The following is a 17,503-nucleotide window of genomic DNA, read 5'->3' as shown; positions in this document are numbered from 1 at the left end:
TAAGATAAGATACTCCTTTATTCGTTCCACAACAGGGAAATTTATGGAGTTACGGCAGCAAACAAAAAGGTGTACAGTACAAGAATTTCAACAAGATATATATATAGAAAAGAAATGTTCATCAAAGACAACAGATTGGCCATAATTCTCCTGTCAGCCACCACCTCCACAGGGTCCAGGACTGAGCTGGCCTTCTTCACCATTTATTTCAGTCTTGATGAATGAGCCATGAGATTTGATATATTTAATTTGTTGCTGGTAGCTCCACTCTCTAACGCTCTCTTAAAGTGTCAGAGGAGCTCATCTTATAAACTGCATGTTGCTGATCTTCCTCAGAGTCTGTGAAATACTCCAAATCAGAGTTTGTCCAACAGGTGACGTCTTCTGTCCAATAGAAACCCTCCTCCCGTAAGGTAAATGATGCAATAAGATACAGATTGCCAGGGACTACTGACTTTGGTTCATTGCATATTAGTTGCAGACCAATACATCAGTGCATCCCCGAAAAAAGTCAGGAATAAGATCAAATGTAAGGGTAAGGGTATCGGTTTCTATGGAGAGCTAAAACAGGCCATCTTGCAGGAATTCCAAATACTCCTCGAATTGTGCAGATCAAGCGTTTGTTGTAGGTACGGAGAAGATGTCCAATGTAGAGGATGAATCAATAGTGTCAAAGTGTGTGGAAATAAAACATACTTCTCAAAAAACAAGATGAGGGACATGAAAGGTGGATTTTATGGACAAGTGGTGAAGTCATGCGCCCCATGTACAGAGGCTGTAGTCTTTAAGAAGGCAGCTGGGGTTCAGTTACAACCTGCAGCCTCTTTCCTGCATGTCACTCCCCGCTCTCTCTCCCAGTGTCTCCCAGTGTCCTGCTCAATCTCTGGAAGATTTTATTTTTTTAAAGGTGGATTTGATCGTCACTTATTCTAGTGTTTCCTTCATATGAAGTATTGATAGACCGATATGGTTTTGTTCAGGGCCGATACCGAGTATTAGTAGTCAAGGAGGCCTGCAAGATGGCCTGTTTTAGCTCTCCGTAGAAACAGATACCCTTATTCTTTCATTTGATCTTATTCCTGACTATTTTTCGGGGATGCACCGATGTATTCCCCTGCAACTAACGTGGAATGATCAGGTGTCAGTAGTCGATATCAATCTGTATCATATCACATCGTTTTAATGCTGGTGAGCTAGATTACCCTGCTGCTGATTCAGAGGACGGTTTTTATTGGACAGAGGACGTCACTTGTTGGACAAACGTGAAAGAAAATCTCGGCAAAATGGGAGTTTCAATTTCTCTGAGAAAGATGCAGTTTGTAAGATGAGCTCCTCTGACACTTTAAGAGAGCGTTAGAGGGTGGAGCTACCAGCAACAATTTAAATCTATCAAATATCATGGCTCATTTTATAAACAGACAAGAAGAATTACAGAGACGTAATGTTGGTATCCTAACTAACTGTTGGTTAAATTGTTATTTTAAACATCCGTATCAGCCTGGTTTTCACAATCAGTGCACCTCTGCTATATTTTAATATTCATTATTGTTAGATACATTTTTATTTCTACATCTATGTTTCATTACCTCCTTTTTTCTGCCGATATTTGGAGCAGATATTCATTTGCAGTAAAAGGGAAAATATTGGCGTCAAAATTTTGAATAATACGAACTCCAACAGTCATCTCTCTGCTTCTCTTACACTAAAAGTTTGATGTGAATAGATCGGTCGTGTGGTCAGACAGCTGCTTCAATTTTTGTTCATTCTAACATGACTTTGTGAAAGAAACTGTAAACTTTGATTTTTAACTTCTTCTTTATTTCAAGCATTAAGATAATAAAGGATTTTGTTGGGGGATTGGCTTTTGCCTTTTTGTGATAGGACAGATTGAGAGAGACAGGAAGTGATGGGGGAGAAATCTATCCAACGAGTAGTATGACGAAGACTGTGGCTTCTTTACGTGAGGCGTCTGCTCTACGGTGAAAACCAGCGCCACTTTGGCATTTAATAAAATAAAAGAAGATAAATGATTAATTGACAAAAGCAATAAACAATACAAAGAAAGAAGAAGAACACCTAAACAATAATATCACCAACATTCAACACAAAGCTAGAAATGCATGTTTGAGCAACTCTAACACAAAAACATCCACCAGCGTCAAAGCTTTAAAAATAAATACAGACATGAATCATTAAATTAACCCAATCACAATCTTTCCTCTTTCACTTATTGAAGTTGATTTTTGCACATTTTTTAAAGCAGAATTAAATCTGTGTTCATTCGAGTCCTCTGTGTGAACTCTTCCACACGCTGCAGTGTGACATGAGAGTAAAGTGACAGCATATTTGCGAGCAACGTCGTCCGAAACACCGTTCACTTCTTATTTTTATTTCGGTTTTTTTTGCAGCTCCGTCTTGTTATCATCCTCTCACACACACCGACACACACACACACACACACTTTCCTCTTGATCGTATTCCATGGTGTCCAGGAGAGCTGGGTCTGATCCTCTCAGTGTTTAAGGCTCTCACCCCCCTCCACACACACACCCACACACACACACACACACACGTCTGCAGCCAACACACATGGACACACACATACACACTCCAGGCTGCACGGGCTGGAAAGCTCCATCCATGTCATTGGCATTACCCCGAGCCTTGATGCTGCATTTGTGCTAAGCTAAGCTGTTTGGGCCTCTCTGAGCATGAGCACCAGAGGCTTCAGTGTGTGTGTGTGTACTTTTGGTGCGTTCATGTCTGTTACGGTGTGTTTGCATGCACGTGAATATCCTTCATGAGTGTGTTTCTGTGGTGTTTTGCGTGCTTTCTTACATGTTACGGTGCTTTTGCATGTGTGCGCTGCCAAGCCTGTAGATTTGTGTCTTACCATAACGTGAATCAGTGTGTGTGTGTGTGTGTTGGGAGTACAGGATTGTGTGGAAACCTGATGGCAAGTATGACAGAAAAAAGGAAGATATTGTCGTCGTCCCCCTCCTCCTCCTCCTCTCCCTCACTTCAGCGCTGTCTGGCGTTTTACATCTTAAATCCATTACAACCAATCCAGGATGAAATAGGATGCAGAACATGTGTGAAATACGAGCAGGAGAAAGGGAATCTCTCTTCAAAGTCAAAATAAAATTATGTGTGAAAGAGGAAAAAAAAAAGAAAAGAATATACATAAATCAAAAAAATCCCGTCCTGTGAAGATAAGAACACAGGAAGAAATCACAAACCAATTTTCACGCTCACTGTTATTCTCCCGCTCGGCTCCGGCTCATGAGCTGTAAGCAAGAGCATTGATCTGCCTCAATGATCGCATCAAGGCGGCGTATCGACAGCATCGTGTTTTACTCTTTTCTGTGTTTGTCCTCCGCGGCTTTAAGAGGAATAATGGATATGTAGGAGAGGTATTGGCAGGGCCCGGACCGGCCTATTGACAATCTGTCAGCATTGATTACTTAGTCAGGCTGTAAGAGGAGAGAGAGGGAGAGAGACACTGACGGAGAATGAGAGGGACACAGAGAGAGAGAGAGAGAGAGAGGGACGCTTAAAATAGATCAAATGTCAGAAGCTAAAAATAATGTGTGTAAGAACAGAGAGTGTTTTTATAAGGGTCAGTGTCACATGAAGGATTCTTTACGTGTGTGTGAGACTACAGGTGTGTGTGTGTGTTTGTGTGTTATCAATAATATACACACACCACAGTGCAGGGATTCTGTCTGATTCTACTGTAGTTTTTATTCCGCCCTGCCTTACAGCGAGGTAGTGATTCTTTCCTCTTCATGCTGGCTCTTGCTGTATGTGTGTGTGTGTCCTGCCATGTGTGTGTGTCCTGCCGTGTGTGTGTCTGTGTGTGTTTCCAGCTGTAGCGGCGGGGTAGACGGTGATATAATTGTAAGCTGGTATTGATTGGCCCCCTCTTGTTTTTGATGAGGGAGAATTTAATTCAACCAACTCGTTTGTCAACATGACACTGCCATTTAACAATGAACTCTCTCTCTCTCTTTTACACACACACATACACACACACACAGAGAGAGAGAGAGAGACAGAGGAGACAGAGAGAGGAATAAGATCTAATTCTGCCGTTGATTTCCTGTCCTCACAAGGACGTTTTTATACTCAGATTTCTCAGATCGTGTTTGTATTTTGAGCAAAAACAGTGAATCCACGTGTGAAACCATGAGATTTATTTACTGTAAGATAATGTTTCTTCATACTGACATCATTTATCTTTCCACTTTATGCTTTTAAAGGATGTAGCTGTGTCAGATGGTGGCACATTTGTGTGTCTCACAAAATAACCCCAAAGAAATACCCTTTAAGAAGACCTGTTTTATCAGAGATATCTATGAAACATCATTTTCTGATATTTTTGTAAACATAAGAACAGACACATCACGTCGTGCTTCAAATAATCTATTCAAGTCTCCCCTTTATACTGCTGCCTTTTCCACCATGTGTGTGTTTTTGTGTGTAAGTGATCAGAAGTCCACCATGGCCTCCCTAAGCCGATGATGTGAGACAAAGCAGCCACCGCAGCAGGTTGCAGAGCACTTCTTAAAGGATAGATATTACAGAAAGGGGAAAAAGAACATATTGCTATTGATGAGGCCCGCCGTGCGCCATATTCTTCACCTCTCCTTCAAAAAAAATCCACGCACACCTCTCTCCCCTCCTGCGACGGACGCACAAAACACACTATATTCTACAAGAAATAATTGCTTTTGTCTGGAAGGAGTTTGGATCGGGGCTCCTCTGCGCTCGGCCTCATCTGGAGAGGGGGGCTCTTGAGGGACAACCGGTCGCTTCTTTATATGGCCTCTCCTCTCCCTCTCCCTCTCCCTCCTCCTTTTTCGTTTTTCCTCCCTCTCTCGCTCGTTGGACACGCGGATGTCATCTGTCAGTGGGGAGTGTGCTGTTTTTCTTTGGGAGGGGGGGGCCTCCTTTGTGATGTGACGTGTGTCCATGCATTGATGACATCAAAAGCTGGAGCGGGTAATGGAAACGCTCCGAATCATCGGACATAGGCTTAAGAAAAGGGACATGTAGTGTTTTACTAGCAGCAGGGGCTGTAGTAGTTGTAGTAGTCATCACATCTGGAAGATATAAGAAGACATAACAGCACTAATGGCATTAAACACGACTGTTTGTAATACTAGGAGCAGGGCTGAAGTTATATAAGTGGATTTAATGAGTCGTAGTAATAAGAGTAAATGCAGCAGCAGCATTTTAGTCCCAATATTAGCACTGAAAGCACTATCAGATGAAAACATGGCAGCATTAGTGCAGTACTACTGTTAATACTGGGAGCAATATCAATATAAATACAGAAGTTATAAAGAGTTATTGTATTGACACCATAAGAGTAGCAGCAGTAGTTCAAGTAGAGGTCACAGCAGCAGAACTGGACTCAGTATCAGAACTTGTAGCAGCAGGAGACACACTTAGTACTCTAGTAGTAGCACTAATACAAAGCTTATTATAGTGGTTGTAACAGCACACTACTACTACTACTTCTTGCAGAATCACTTTAAGTTGTTGTAGTCGTATATTAAAATGTATTGGTCACAAACACATTCGTACGTAGGATAATGCTTGGTGAAATGCTTTTGGTGCCTGTCCACTCGTGGAATATCCACATTTATTTAAATATATTGAAGGTTCAAAATACAAAAATGTATAAAAATAGAAAAACATGAGTCAGAAAATATTGTATGGGGGCGCCATTGGCCTAGCGGTCTAACGCGCCCCATATACAGAGGCTATAGCCCCCGTCGCAGAGGTCGCAGGTTTCGATTCCAGCCTCGACCATTTGCTGCAAGTCCTCCCCCTCTCTCTGCTCCCCATGTTTCCTGTCTCTCTTCGGCTGTTCTGTCCATTAAAGGCGAAAATGCCCCCAAAAATATCACTTAAAAAAATAAAAATAAATGTAAATATTGTATGTTAGTATCAGTTATAACAGCAATAAAGAGGTAATAGAAGTAGTGGTTATATTAGATATTAGAGAGGTAGCACACTCAGTTTTAGTACCTGTAGTAATAGAGAGTGTAAGATAAGAGATGAGATAAGATATTCCTTTATTTGTCCCCTAACAGGGACATTTACAGTGTTAGAGAAGCAAAGTAGATAGTGCAACCAATAAAAAGCATATAGAATAGTAATTATTAAAAATTATGAGCAATTAGAATAAGGAAATTAGCATTTTCTAAGAAAAGTACGTACAAAACTAAATCAGTGAATTTACAATATATTTACAAAACCTGTGATACCGTGAGAAATGTGCACAGAAGCAACATCATTGAACAAAAACAACGTACAGAACTAAGAAGAGGGGCAGAAAATGTCTTGCACATTTTGAGGAGTGAGATGAGTGATTATTGCACGTGACTTGTGTAGCAGTAGTGGTTATAGTATTACAGCACACAACAACAACCACTACTACTGCTCAGCACAAACACTGAGGTGTGGAGGTAGTAGTTGGGGTATCAAGCTAGGAGAGGTATTGTCGTAGATACAAGGTAGGTAGTAGATTTAGTGAAGGCAGCTGTAGTCGTAGTAAAGGATATAAAATGAGTAACAGTAACAGTTTGTGTACTGGAAGCAGGACTAATTCAAAACTTAGGAGACGTTGCAGTACTGTCAATATGGTTGCAACCATAAGGCAACTTCCGGCCATGAGAATTGAAGCCAATGCAGAAGTGTTAAAAACTGCAGTTCATCGAGTGTCCACTTGAGGCTGGCTGCAGAAACACCGGAAACCACATACACACCAATTCAAAAAGACGATCTTTACAGCAGAAATAAACATGTTTACAGCCTGGTACAAAGAAAGAGTGTAGTCTTGATAGCTCATTACTCAATCGGCACACACTGTACGGGGGTTGAAATTTTTCACAACAGCAATTTTGAAGATATGAAGATTACGAGTTCTCCATTATGAGAGGCACAGCTGACTTGATGGCTAGGAGGCTCAAAGCCCACCTCTTTACCTCACACTCGCTCGGCAGAAGTTAGATTGAGTTCAACATTTCCAATATGGCTGCCACCGAGGATTGGCCTCAAAACAGCGCTTCAGAAACAGATGGGTGACGTCACGGATACTACGTCCATTATTTATACAGTCTATGATTGCAACAGGACACTACTGCATATACGACTACTATTACTCATCAGTGCACAGTTAGCAGTGATAGTAGTATAGGCATACTATTACCAGCTTTACAAGCACTAACAGCAGAGAGGTTTAGGAGTAGTTGTTGGAGATAACACAGAGGCTGCATGGAGAGGTAGTGATACGGTGTGACATGAGTAGTGGTAGCAGTACAAGCAGCACTATAACGATGGAGTATAACGTGAGTAGCAGTAACCGTACTATGTTTCCTAGACGGTACTAAAACCACATTTAGCTTAGTGGATGGTTGTGGTATTGCAAGTAGGGTTGTAACAGCACACTACTACTACTACAACTACTTCTACTGAGTGCATAAACACTGAAAAGTAGTAGCATTAGTAGTATTAGTAGCAGTAGTGGTATAAGCACCAACAGTAAAGAGGTTTAGGAGTATAGCTGTTGTGGATATCATTGCAGATCAGCTGTGCAAGCACAAATGGTAAGTGTAGACATCTGTTGGTCCCTTGGAGTATAATAGTAGTGGCTATAGCGTTGCCACTTGTAGGTTCAGGAGCAGCTGCTGTTAAAGTAGTAAATGTATGGCATTAGCAGCAGCTCTGTGGTAGTAATAGTGATGATAGATTTATGCCATTATAGTCTAAACAAAGCTGAATCCTATGAAGTGGTGCAACCAGCTGCAGGATAGTACACGCAGTACAAGTGGTGGTGAGAGTATAGCCACAGTGTTAGACCTGCAGGTGTGGAGTGAGTGGAGTGAGTGGATCCGGACGCCTCTGATGATGTTTCACTCCTTTTATATTTGACGTTTTTCTTTCTCTCCCTGAATGGACATTAGCATTGGCAAAGAGCCCGAGGCCTCTCCATATATGAGGCCATAATTGATCGATAACTTATTAACAGCCCAGTCCCACCTCGGAGTGTATACGGAGAGGGAGAGAGAGAGACGAGTGTGTGTGTGTGTATGTGTGTGTGTGTGAGCTGTGGTCGATTTTCTTTTATTGACTGCGATATTTAGCGTATGGATTTTTCTATTTAAAAAAATCTATGTTGGCGATAATCTGGAGTGTAAATGCGCAGCGCGGGGCCGAGGCGGCGCGTCTGACAGCTGGGCAGGGTGCTCTATAGTGAGGAGAGGAGAGAGTTGATGGCCGGGAGGCACCTTTCCCTGAACACACACACTCACATGCACACACACACATAAGGCAGCTCAAGCATTCTCACCGACTCTTAATAGGAAAATCATGCAATTTAGATGCAGCTCAACTGACATTTTACGCGCATTTACGCACACGTACACGCAGCCTCCCCTAGTCCACAATAATGACTAATTTAGCACCCTTGCCTCAGCAGCCAGGGATTATTATTCACCTCTGTGTGGTGAAACATACATTAGCTCAGTGCTGCAGGTGACCTTGCGTAGGCCAGATCCACGTAAATTCATATGAGAGGGGAGAGGGAGAGGGAGAGGGAGAGATCCTCCTGCTGAAATATACATCAAAGCCCCCCCCCCCCCTCCCCCCCCCTCTTTGAATTCATGTCCGCACATTGTGAAGAGGCGATCGATTTCCCAGAGGCCGGCGATGATGCGATTATTGGCTTCATTATAATGAAGTAATCAGGAGATCAATTGGCTGGATCTGCGCTCGTCTTGTTCAGGATTATGGTGTTGAAAATGAGGGCTATAGAGAGCGAGTGTGCATGCATGTGTGTGTGCTTTAGAATAATAATAATTCAGCTCAGGCTATTGCAGAATAAATGGTTAATTGAGGTAGATGTTGCACATGTGCACGAGCTTTATCTTTGCCATATTATATTATGTTATATTACATTATTATTGTAACTAAAACTCATGGTCATACTACATACCCATATTTATTTTTATTTATTGCTTAATCTGTCATTACCAACCATCACACCATGTCAACCTGTCACTATACTGAAACATTTTTAACACTGCCTGTAATTACTTCTATTTAATCTAAATTCCATTGTAACATTGTATATATCTAAATTGTATTCTAGCTTTATTTATCTATTTTAGTTTTACTCATCTTATTCTATTTTTATTCTATTTAATTTTATTTAATTTTATCTTATTTTATTTATTTTATTTTATTCTATTTTATTTTATCTTATCTTATCTTATTTTATTTTATTCTATTTTATTTCATTTTATTTTATTTTATTTTATTTTATTTTATTTTATTTTATTTTACTTATTGAAACTTCTTCTTGATTGTACTTATGTTTGGGTTGCTGTAACAACTGACTCCCCCCCCCGGGGGATCAATAAATTAATATCTTATCTTATCTTTAAATTTGTTTCTATAATATAAAAACAAGTGTCCAAACAAAGGTCAGATGCGTGAAGCCAAAGTGAAAGTAAAGGGTTCAAATGTGTGCAGAGAAGGGTAGTAAAGTGGGGTTGTGTGTATGCTGGTGTGCAGTGGCGGAGCCAGGGGGTGGCCAGGGGTGGCCAGGGGTCACCTCTGAAAACTGATTGGCCACCCCTGTGGCCACCCTAAAATTCTTAAACATGATTGGCTATTTGCCATGTCAGAGGCATTACTTATATTGAAATCAGCTATTGAGTTATTGTGTTTCAACAAGCTGCAGAGAAACTAGTTTCTTTGCGTTTGAATATTATTTTTGTTGATGCTTTGACTTTGGACAATCATCCTCATTTTGAGTCCTTAAAGAGTTCAGCAGATTTAAATGTTGATACTCTGTACCGTTACATTTTTAATGTCGACGTTAGACATCTACAAAAATGTAATATTTCTAAAATTATTTTATAAAAGAAGTTAAAGTAGATGTGATTATTGGAAGTAACCCTCTTAGGTTTGGGGTAAGCTCTTAAGTTTCTTTTCCACGCCTGGCCACCCCTTCAACAGTCAGTGCCCCAGTTTGGCCACCCAAGTCAAAACTGTCTGGCTCCGCCACTGTGCATGTGTGTATGTTTTAGAACAGGGGTTTTGCAAGACCCCCTTTACTGGGGCACGTGCCTCAGTATAAATGAGCTGTGCTCCAGTATCAGGGGCGGACTGGCCATTGGAAGTAAAGGAAAAGACTTTAGGCGCAGCTGTTAATGTGTTGCATCCACCGCAGTGTTTCCCATACATTCATTAATTCTTAAACAAGTGAAGTCCCACTATCCCCAGCACTGCTTTGGGTTAAAAAAAAAAATCATTAAATTCACTATGGCTTGAAAGCTTTCCCTGGTTATAATATTCTGTAAATAGAGATGCAGCTTTTTGTTTCTCATGTATGATGTTTGGTAAACACATGAAACATGACACATTTGTGAGCACTGGTTTCACTAACTGGAAAAAAGCTCTGGATCTCTCCCAGTGGAGCTTTATGCCTAGCAACGCCCCTGCTTTAGAATAATAATAATTCAGCTCAGGCTATTGGAGAATAAATGGTTAATTGAGGTAGATGTTGCACATGTGCAGCTTTAAATTGGTTTGTATAATATAAAAACAAGTGTCCAAACAGAAGGTCAGATGCAAGAAGCCAAAGTGAAAGTGAAGGTTCAAATGTGTGCAGAGAAGGATAGCAAAGTGGGGTTGTGTGTATGTTGGTGTATATGTATGAGTGTGTTGGGGGTGAGGGGGGTAGAGGGAGAAAAGGGGGATAGAGGTACAGAGGGGAGGGAGGTAAAGAAAAGGGGGGTGAAAAAAGGAGGAGGAGGTAGGGGGGGTTGGGTATCTGTGTCTGTCTCCCGGTCGGAGCGCTTCGCCGTACCAGAGTGCGTTCAGGCTGCGCGGTGTCGGACCGAAAACCACCGGGGTTCCCGAAATAAACAGAGGGGACGCACACACACACAGAGGAAGACTGAGGAGTGAGAGAGAGAGAGAGAGAGGAAGAAGAGGAGGAGAGATACACACCGGCGGATGGCGGAGCACAGCCAAAGAAAAGACACTACAGCGTGAAAGAAAAAGGGGAATCGCTTTCCCCTCCTCTTTTTCTCGCTTGCGCATCAGTGGAGCAGGAAAGCGGAGGACAGGTGTACTTATTGATATGGATTTATTCATTTATTTATCTATCGATTTTTGCTTTAATTAGTGCCCCACGGTAGAGGAAGAGGGAGAGAGAAACAACGAGGAGAGGAGAGGGAGGAGCGAAAGTCAGACAGGAGGTGCCTGCATATAGCCTTACTTTATGATTTGATTATTTCTATCTTTTTACCAAATAATGCTCCAGCCTTTTATCATCCTGTCCCTTTGTGTGCGTGTTTTCTTCAGCAGACCAGCCAGCTACTAACCAAATCTTTACCAGAACCAAAAAAACAGAACTCCAGTGCTACACGGACAGTTTTATCTCCCATCACTGTGGAACCGAGGATCCACCGGAGGGACTGTTTGTGTGAGACTTTTTCATGAGGAGACATTTCTCTTTCCCCAAATCTAAACCAAAGCAAACCCAGCCGAGGAGGAGGAGGAGGAATAGGAGGAGGACACACAGAGAGACGGAGAGAGACACCGCGAGCTTTACGCACAGCTGTCTGGACACAATGCATGGAGTCTAATTGTGTCTGTGTAACATCCAAGGGAGAGCACCAGCTGCACTAGATCCACATGGGTGCCACGATAACAGAAACCGTCCACTGTCCAGCCACCTGCAGCCTGCATGGATAACCACTGCTAGCTTTTATTTGTATCCCAAAGCGCCACAGTCGTCTCAGCGCAGCGTGAACGTGTGTGTGGTGTGTGTGTGCCGGACTACTTGACTCCGAGAAGACACAAGTAAGGGGACTGCTAAAACCGTGTGTGTGTATGTGTATCCCAGAGATCCACGAATCCAAATGAACAGAGATGTGAACCTGTGAGGCACGAGCTCAATCCACGAAGCCAAATCCGGAGTCTCTTTTTTCATCCAAAAACCAATCCAAAGCGTCTTGGACTGTCCACAAACCTGGAAAGCATACGAAGAAAGAAAGGCCAAAGAAGGACAGAAGCTCGACGGATAAGGAAGGAAGAAAAGTGAGACTAGAATAAAAAAACGACGACCCACAGGTCGACAGAGGACCATGTTTGTCCCCCTGCCGGTCCCCTTCGTCTTTCAGAGAACAGCGTCCGACTTCAGCGCCTGGAGACTCAAGTCCTCGCTGGCTCCGCGGTCCAGCCCCGGTAAGATGCCTTTTTAATACCCTGTGTTTCTCACTCCGGTGTGCACCTACACAGTGAATAAAATCAACACAACATTACCTCTAACTCACAATCACATCTCATATATCTTTACAAAGATCACACCTTGGTTTAACTTCTAGTTGCCTCCTAAATTTAAGTGACACTGAATTTTAGCAGGATGAATTGCATACACACAATTTTAATTTCCCCTCTCTCTCATATATTTGTATACAAACAAAACACACTTAAACTCACAACAAGCATTTCTTAAATATTCAAGTTCTACTGCAAGATGTGCATCATTTTGATTCATGCATTTAAAGTCTTGACTTCTTAAAAACAATCATCACTGTGTGTTTCATTTGCATAAAATTCAGATCTCCTTGTCTCCTGTTACACTCCTCCTCTTCTTGTGATTTATACTTTTTCTGCTTTATTTCAAATTGCACAAACAAGGGAATCTGCAGCCTCACTTTTGAATCTGACACACTTGTTCATAGAAATATTTGCAGACTTGATATCCCAGCTCAAAGGTGAATATTTCTGCAGAAACGTCACCTCTCAGCTGACCGTAGATTTAACAAAGCAGAGAGTTGAAGTAAAATACTTACTTGCATATGAATCCAAAAATTGCATGCATGAACATCAGGCTCATTAGCATCCATCAGAGTCTCACAGAGGCGCCACACGCTCCCCCTCATCTTTTTCCCTCTTTCATTCATGAGCAATTTATCCACCTCAAACCCTCCATCCCATCTGTCTCCTCTCCTCTCTTCTCCTCACTCCTCTCCTCCTTGGCTCGTTCTCGGCCCAGGTTAGGGGGGAATATTCATGGTCATCCATCGATCAGAAGGTATTGATCTCTGACTGTGGTCGCGTTGGGAAAACAGGAGTACAGTCAAGTTGGCTGAGTGAGAAAGTTTGGCAGAAGTGGAAGGGGATGTGAGGAGAAGAAAACAAAGTGGATTGAAAGCCATTTAAACAGTTTGGACAAAATAAAGAATACACATTAATTAAAGGCACAAAGACTTTTATTTTGTAGTAATATTTCTATTATTGACATTTCACTAAAGGGACTTAAAGTGAGCTTATAAATCCAAAGTAATTTCTATAACGATCCTGTTATGCCTTCATACACTGGGAGTTTAATACGCTGCAAGCACTTTATTATTACTCTTGCAGTGTGATCAATAATGATCTCAATGATGCTTCTGTTTTATCTCCTTTAATATTCCTTAATGGCGGCATTAATTACCAGTGATATTTATTAATCATAAGAAACTCATCAGAGTTTATTTTCAGTCACAAGTAAATAAGAAATCAAAGAAAATAATATAATTTAGTGGGATTAATTGAAAGAAAAGAGCAAAAGAAAAGAAAAAAAGTGCAGTATCAGATTATTTAATTTGTCTCAATGAGCACAAGCTAGAGGTCAAAGTTCAGCTCTCAGCACACCTGCGTTTGTTTTTCCTGTCACCTGTAAGAGTTTGCAAAGTGTGACTTGTTGGTGTCTTTTTCAACATAAAGTATGTGTGTGTGTGTGTTTATGCTGAAGTGTGTCTACATATTCCAGTTGGGGGTTCATAAAGAGGCTGACAGTGAATCTCTCTTCTCCCCTCCCCCCTTAATCCATCCAAGCGGAAATTTCAGATGACATGTTGGGGGGGTGGTAGGTGTGCTCATGCCGAGTTGTGCCGTGCTATACCGAGCCGTGCCGTGCCGAGGTAATTCCAGCTATCACCTTAAGTAGGTGTCAGGAGGAGAAAAACGGTTGCGGCTTTAATGAGAGCGGCTCTGACAGGCGACATATAACCACTGGTTTTGGGCTGGTGGGTTAGTGGTGGTGGTGGTGGAGGGGGGGCGGGGTCACTTTCTCTCTTGGTCCTTTAAGAAATTAAAGTGAGAGAACAAGAAGACGAGGTGGGGGGCGGGGTCTGACGGAGAGAGAGTGAATGAATAACAGAATGAGCGAGTGCATAAATGAATAATGAATGAATGTGAAGGTGAAAGTGTCAGTGAGAGAATGAACAGGTTGAGAGAATCAGGCGTTGAATTAATGAAAGAAAGCGTGACTGAGTGGCAAACGGTGGATTAATAAAGAAATGGATGCAAACATAAATGAGCGTGGTGATTGAATATATGCGTGAATGAATGATCGGGTGAGAGAATCAATCGTTTAAGGAGCATTGTGCAGTTTAAAGGATGAAAAATCAGAAATAAATGCGCAGGGAGGTGAAGAAAGGAGCGACTGTAGCAATTCTGTCTCATGTTTTTTCATCCTGTGAAAAAGGGTCAAAGTGCACATACGTGCTGCTTTTTCATTTAAACATGTTAGTGTGATAAGCAGCCAATCCACACGAGAGAAATAAACTTGGTAGGAGAGCAAAGGCCAACACTCATCCCTCATTTCCTCCTCTGTTTTCTCCTTCTCTTTCTCCGTCTTTCATCCTTAATCTCCTGAGAGAAAGAAACTCACAATCCGCTGCTTCTCATTCTCTCATTTCTGTGAAGTATTCACTTGACACGAAAGCCTTTTCAGTAAAATGCAAACTCTCTCTCTCTCACTTTCTCTCTCTCTCTCTCTCTCTCTCTGTGTGTCGCTCCCCGTGGACAGGGAGGTTGTTGAATTGGATTTGCCTGGTGTGGTTTGGCCGGGGCCCCCATAAGCCACTTTAGCTAAGTCTGTTACCCACAATTCTCTGTCTCTCTCTGATCTGCGCCTTTGACCAAGGTGTGCATGTGTGCAGCTGTGCGATTGCCTGCACCTGTAAGTCTGTGTGTGTATGTGTGTATTGAGTGTGTGTGTGTGTGTGTGTGTGTGCATATGTGGGTGTGTTAGTGCGAGCAGAGACAGGGTGTCAGGAGTGTAAGATGAGGTGAGTGAGGTTCAGTGGAGAAGCAGGGAGAGAGAGGTCCTAAACAGCAGACGTTAGCAGACACTGGTTTTACAGTGGATCTAAACTGAGGGCTTATGGGTTTTTTGTCAGCTCGACTCTTTAACACTACAGTGTGGAGACCGCTGGCCTCAGCTCAGCCGGGGCCTCAGACACGTCACCGCACTAAAACGCTTTAAAACACTCTCAGGATTGAATTTGTTATCGCAGGTTGACAGTAGTTCCTTTCTCTGTGTTATTTTTCCCCTTTAATTTCACACTAATCTATTTTTGTACATTCATTTTTCTGACTGAAGACCTTAAAATGTCTCAGAAGCCAAGAAGCTAATTACTTTATTAACTCGTTATAGTTAAGTCTAACCTTTACGGCGCCATGACCGTGTGGATGCTGTCTTGAACGCTCCCTTTATGCAAATATTAAACTTAAGGACTGAAAGAGTTAACGTCTGCATAAACAAAATGTAAGATTTAAAGACTCTTATGTAACTGCAAATGATGCTGTAGTGAGGGAATCTTTAATTTAGTACATATGCAGAGAAAGACATCAGCTGCAGTGATTAAATGTGTTTACAAAAAATGCAAATTCAATTTTTTGCATTTCTTGTTGTTTCAAAAAACCAGAAACCTGCAGAATCAAAAGTGCATGCACTGATTTTCAAAACCAGCACTGATGGAACACACTTTTTGAAGCTATATTACATTTTTCAGGATTTATGCAGCATTTAAAATATATGTTTTTAAGGTTTGTGCTGTTAGACTTCCTCGTGATGTTGTCTTTCACGTTAGACACCTTGACGTGAACATTTGGAGCTTTCAATCCCTCCCTATGTGTCCAGCTGATAGCTCCAGGTTGTGTGCTATTAACTGTAGGGATGCAGAAAATTATCAGCTTAATATCCGTTTCAGCAGATTTAAAAAAAAGTCCTGGCTGATAAGGTGAGGCGTTAATCATGCACACGCAATCACAGCTCAGACAACTGCTTCAACATATGAGCTGTATAGAAGTACTTTGAAGTGACGGGAGGAGGAGCAAAACAACACTCCTCCAACACGACCAGTTTAATCAGGCATCACAAGAACGTCATCCCGAGCAGCACCAAGAGTTTCTGAACGAAAAAGCGTTGTCAGCTTCGTCAGCGGCGTCCACTTCAGTCGTTCATCAAAGCTTAGAAATACAGAAGCGACCTCCCAAAATTGAAGGAGCTTAAAATCTCTGAATTCTTTCCTCCTGATTATCAGCCGGTCAGTGAGGTGGACGATGAGGGCTTCTTGGGTTGATATCGTATCGGTCAAAATGAGTTTGAAGACATTCGGTAAAATCCAAAACCATGCATCCTCCATCTATAGATAAGGATTGATGTACTGATCCAATGATTGTTAATTATTCATTCATTGAATAAATCAGATGTTTGGATATTTAGGATTTCAAAAAAAGGATGAGTCCAAGAGAGAAGAGAAGAGACGCCACATGCAAAGAAAAAAAAGTTGTTTCTGAACTGAACAACGTAAAAAAGGCAGATTTATCAGGATGGGAGTGAGAAGAAACCCGCTCATCTCCTTCATGTTGTCTTTGTTTGCAAAGCAGCAGGAGGAAAAGAAAGGAAAGGAGAATCCACAGCAGCGTTCTCATCAGTGTGTCTTCCTTCTTCTTTGCTGGTCGTTACCTGCGGCATGCAGCTTCACAGATTAACTGCTTAAAATGCAGCTGATGTTTTTGACTTTATTCTAAGCATCAGATCTTTGACACAAAGACTCACACTGACACAAACGCCCCCCTCTTTTTTTTCTTCTTCTCCCTCCTCCAGCTTATAGATCTGACCAAACAGCCTCAGTGTCTCAGTCGGTGCTGTGTGGCTTTCAGAGGGCAGGCAGGCAGGGCGGAGAGGGACCTGTAGCTGCTGCTCCGTCCCTGCTCTGTGCCACAACAAAGGAAATCTAAATGCTCTTTTATTTTATGTACACGGCTGTAAAATCCTCCAGGGCCACTGTGGCCCATATAAAACTGAGAGCTGTCAAATTCAGAGAGAGACGGCACGCGTCTGGATTGAGAGGGATGCTTTATTTATGTTGGCTACTCTGAGAGGCCTCTTATCCGAGCTGTAGTTATTCAGCACGGCGTTGATTTTATTCCCCAGTCCGACCTGTTCTGCTTTGATTTTTTTGTTTTCTAGATATTTCATGCCTTTACGCAGCAGTAAAGTGTATGAGTAAAGTGATGAAAGGTCATGAGGATGGAGAATCAATCAGACGAGCTCCTGTGTGAACATATATTTTATGCAGGTGATTTTTGAAAGTGAAACTAAGAAGAAAGGGAAAAGCAAACAAAAGAAGAATTC

The 17,503-nt window shown here is 41.9% G+C and overlaps 1 protein-coding gene across 1 annotated transcript in view; it reads left to right on the top strand.

Moving 5' to 3' along the window:
- LOC117827502 (POU domain, class 2, transcription factor 2) overlaps positions 1–17,503 on the top strand; it is a 109,599-nt gene that overhangs the window by 15,580 nt on the left and 76,516 nt on the right. Inside the window, exons 1-2 of the mRNA XM_034704065.1 lie at positions 11,230–11,282; positions 11,392–12,273. Of these exons, the coding sequence (XP_034559956.1) occupies positions 12,174–12,273 (100 nt within the window). The 5' untranslated portion in view covers positions 11,230–11,282; positions 11,392–12,173. Of the gene's footprint in view, positions 11,283–11,391; positions 12,274–17,503 lie in introns of the transcript that reaches the window.

Source organism: Notolabrus celidotus, chromosome 16 (genome assembly GCF_009762535.1).
Source record: "Notolabrus celidotus isolate fNotCel1 chromosome 16, fNotCel1.pri, whole genome shotgun sequence".
NCBI classification, from domain to species: domain Eukaryota; kingdom Metazoa; phylum Chordata; class Actinopteri; order Labriformes; family Labridae; genus Notolabrus; species Notolabrus celidotus.
Note: the sequence above shows the minus strand (reverse complement) of the source record. Positions and strands in the feature narration are given on the sequence as shown.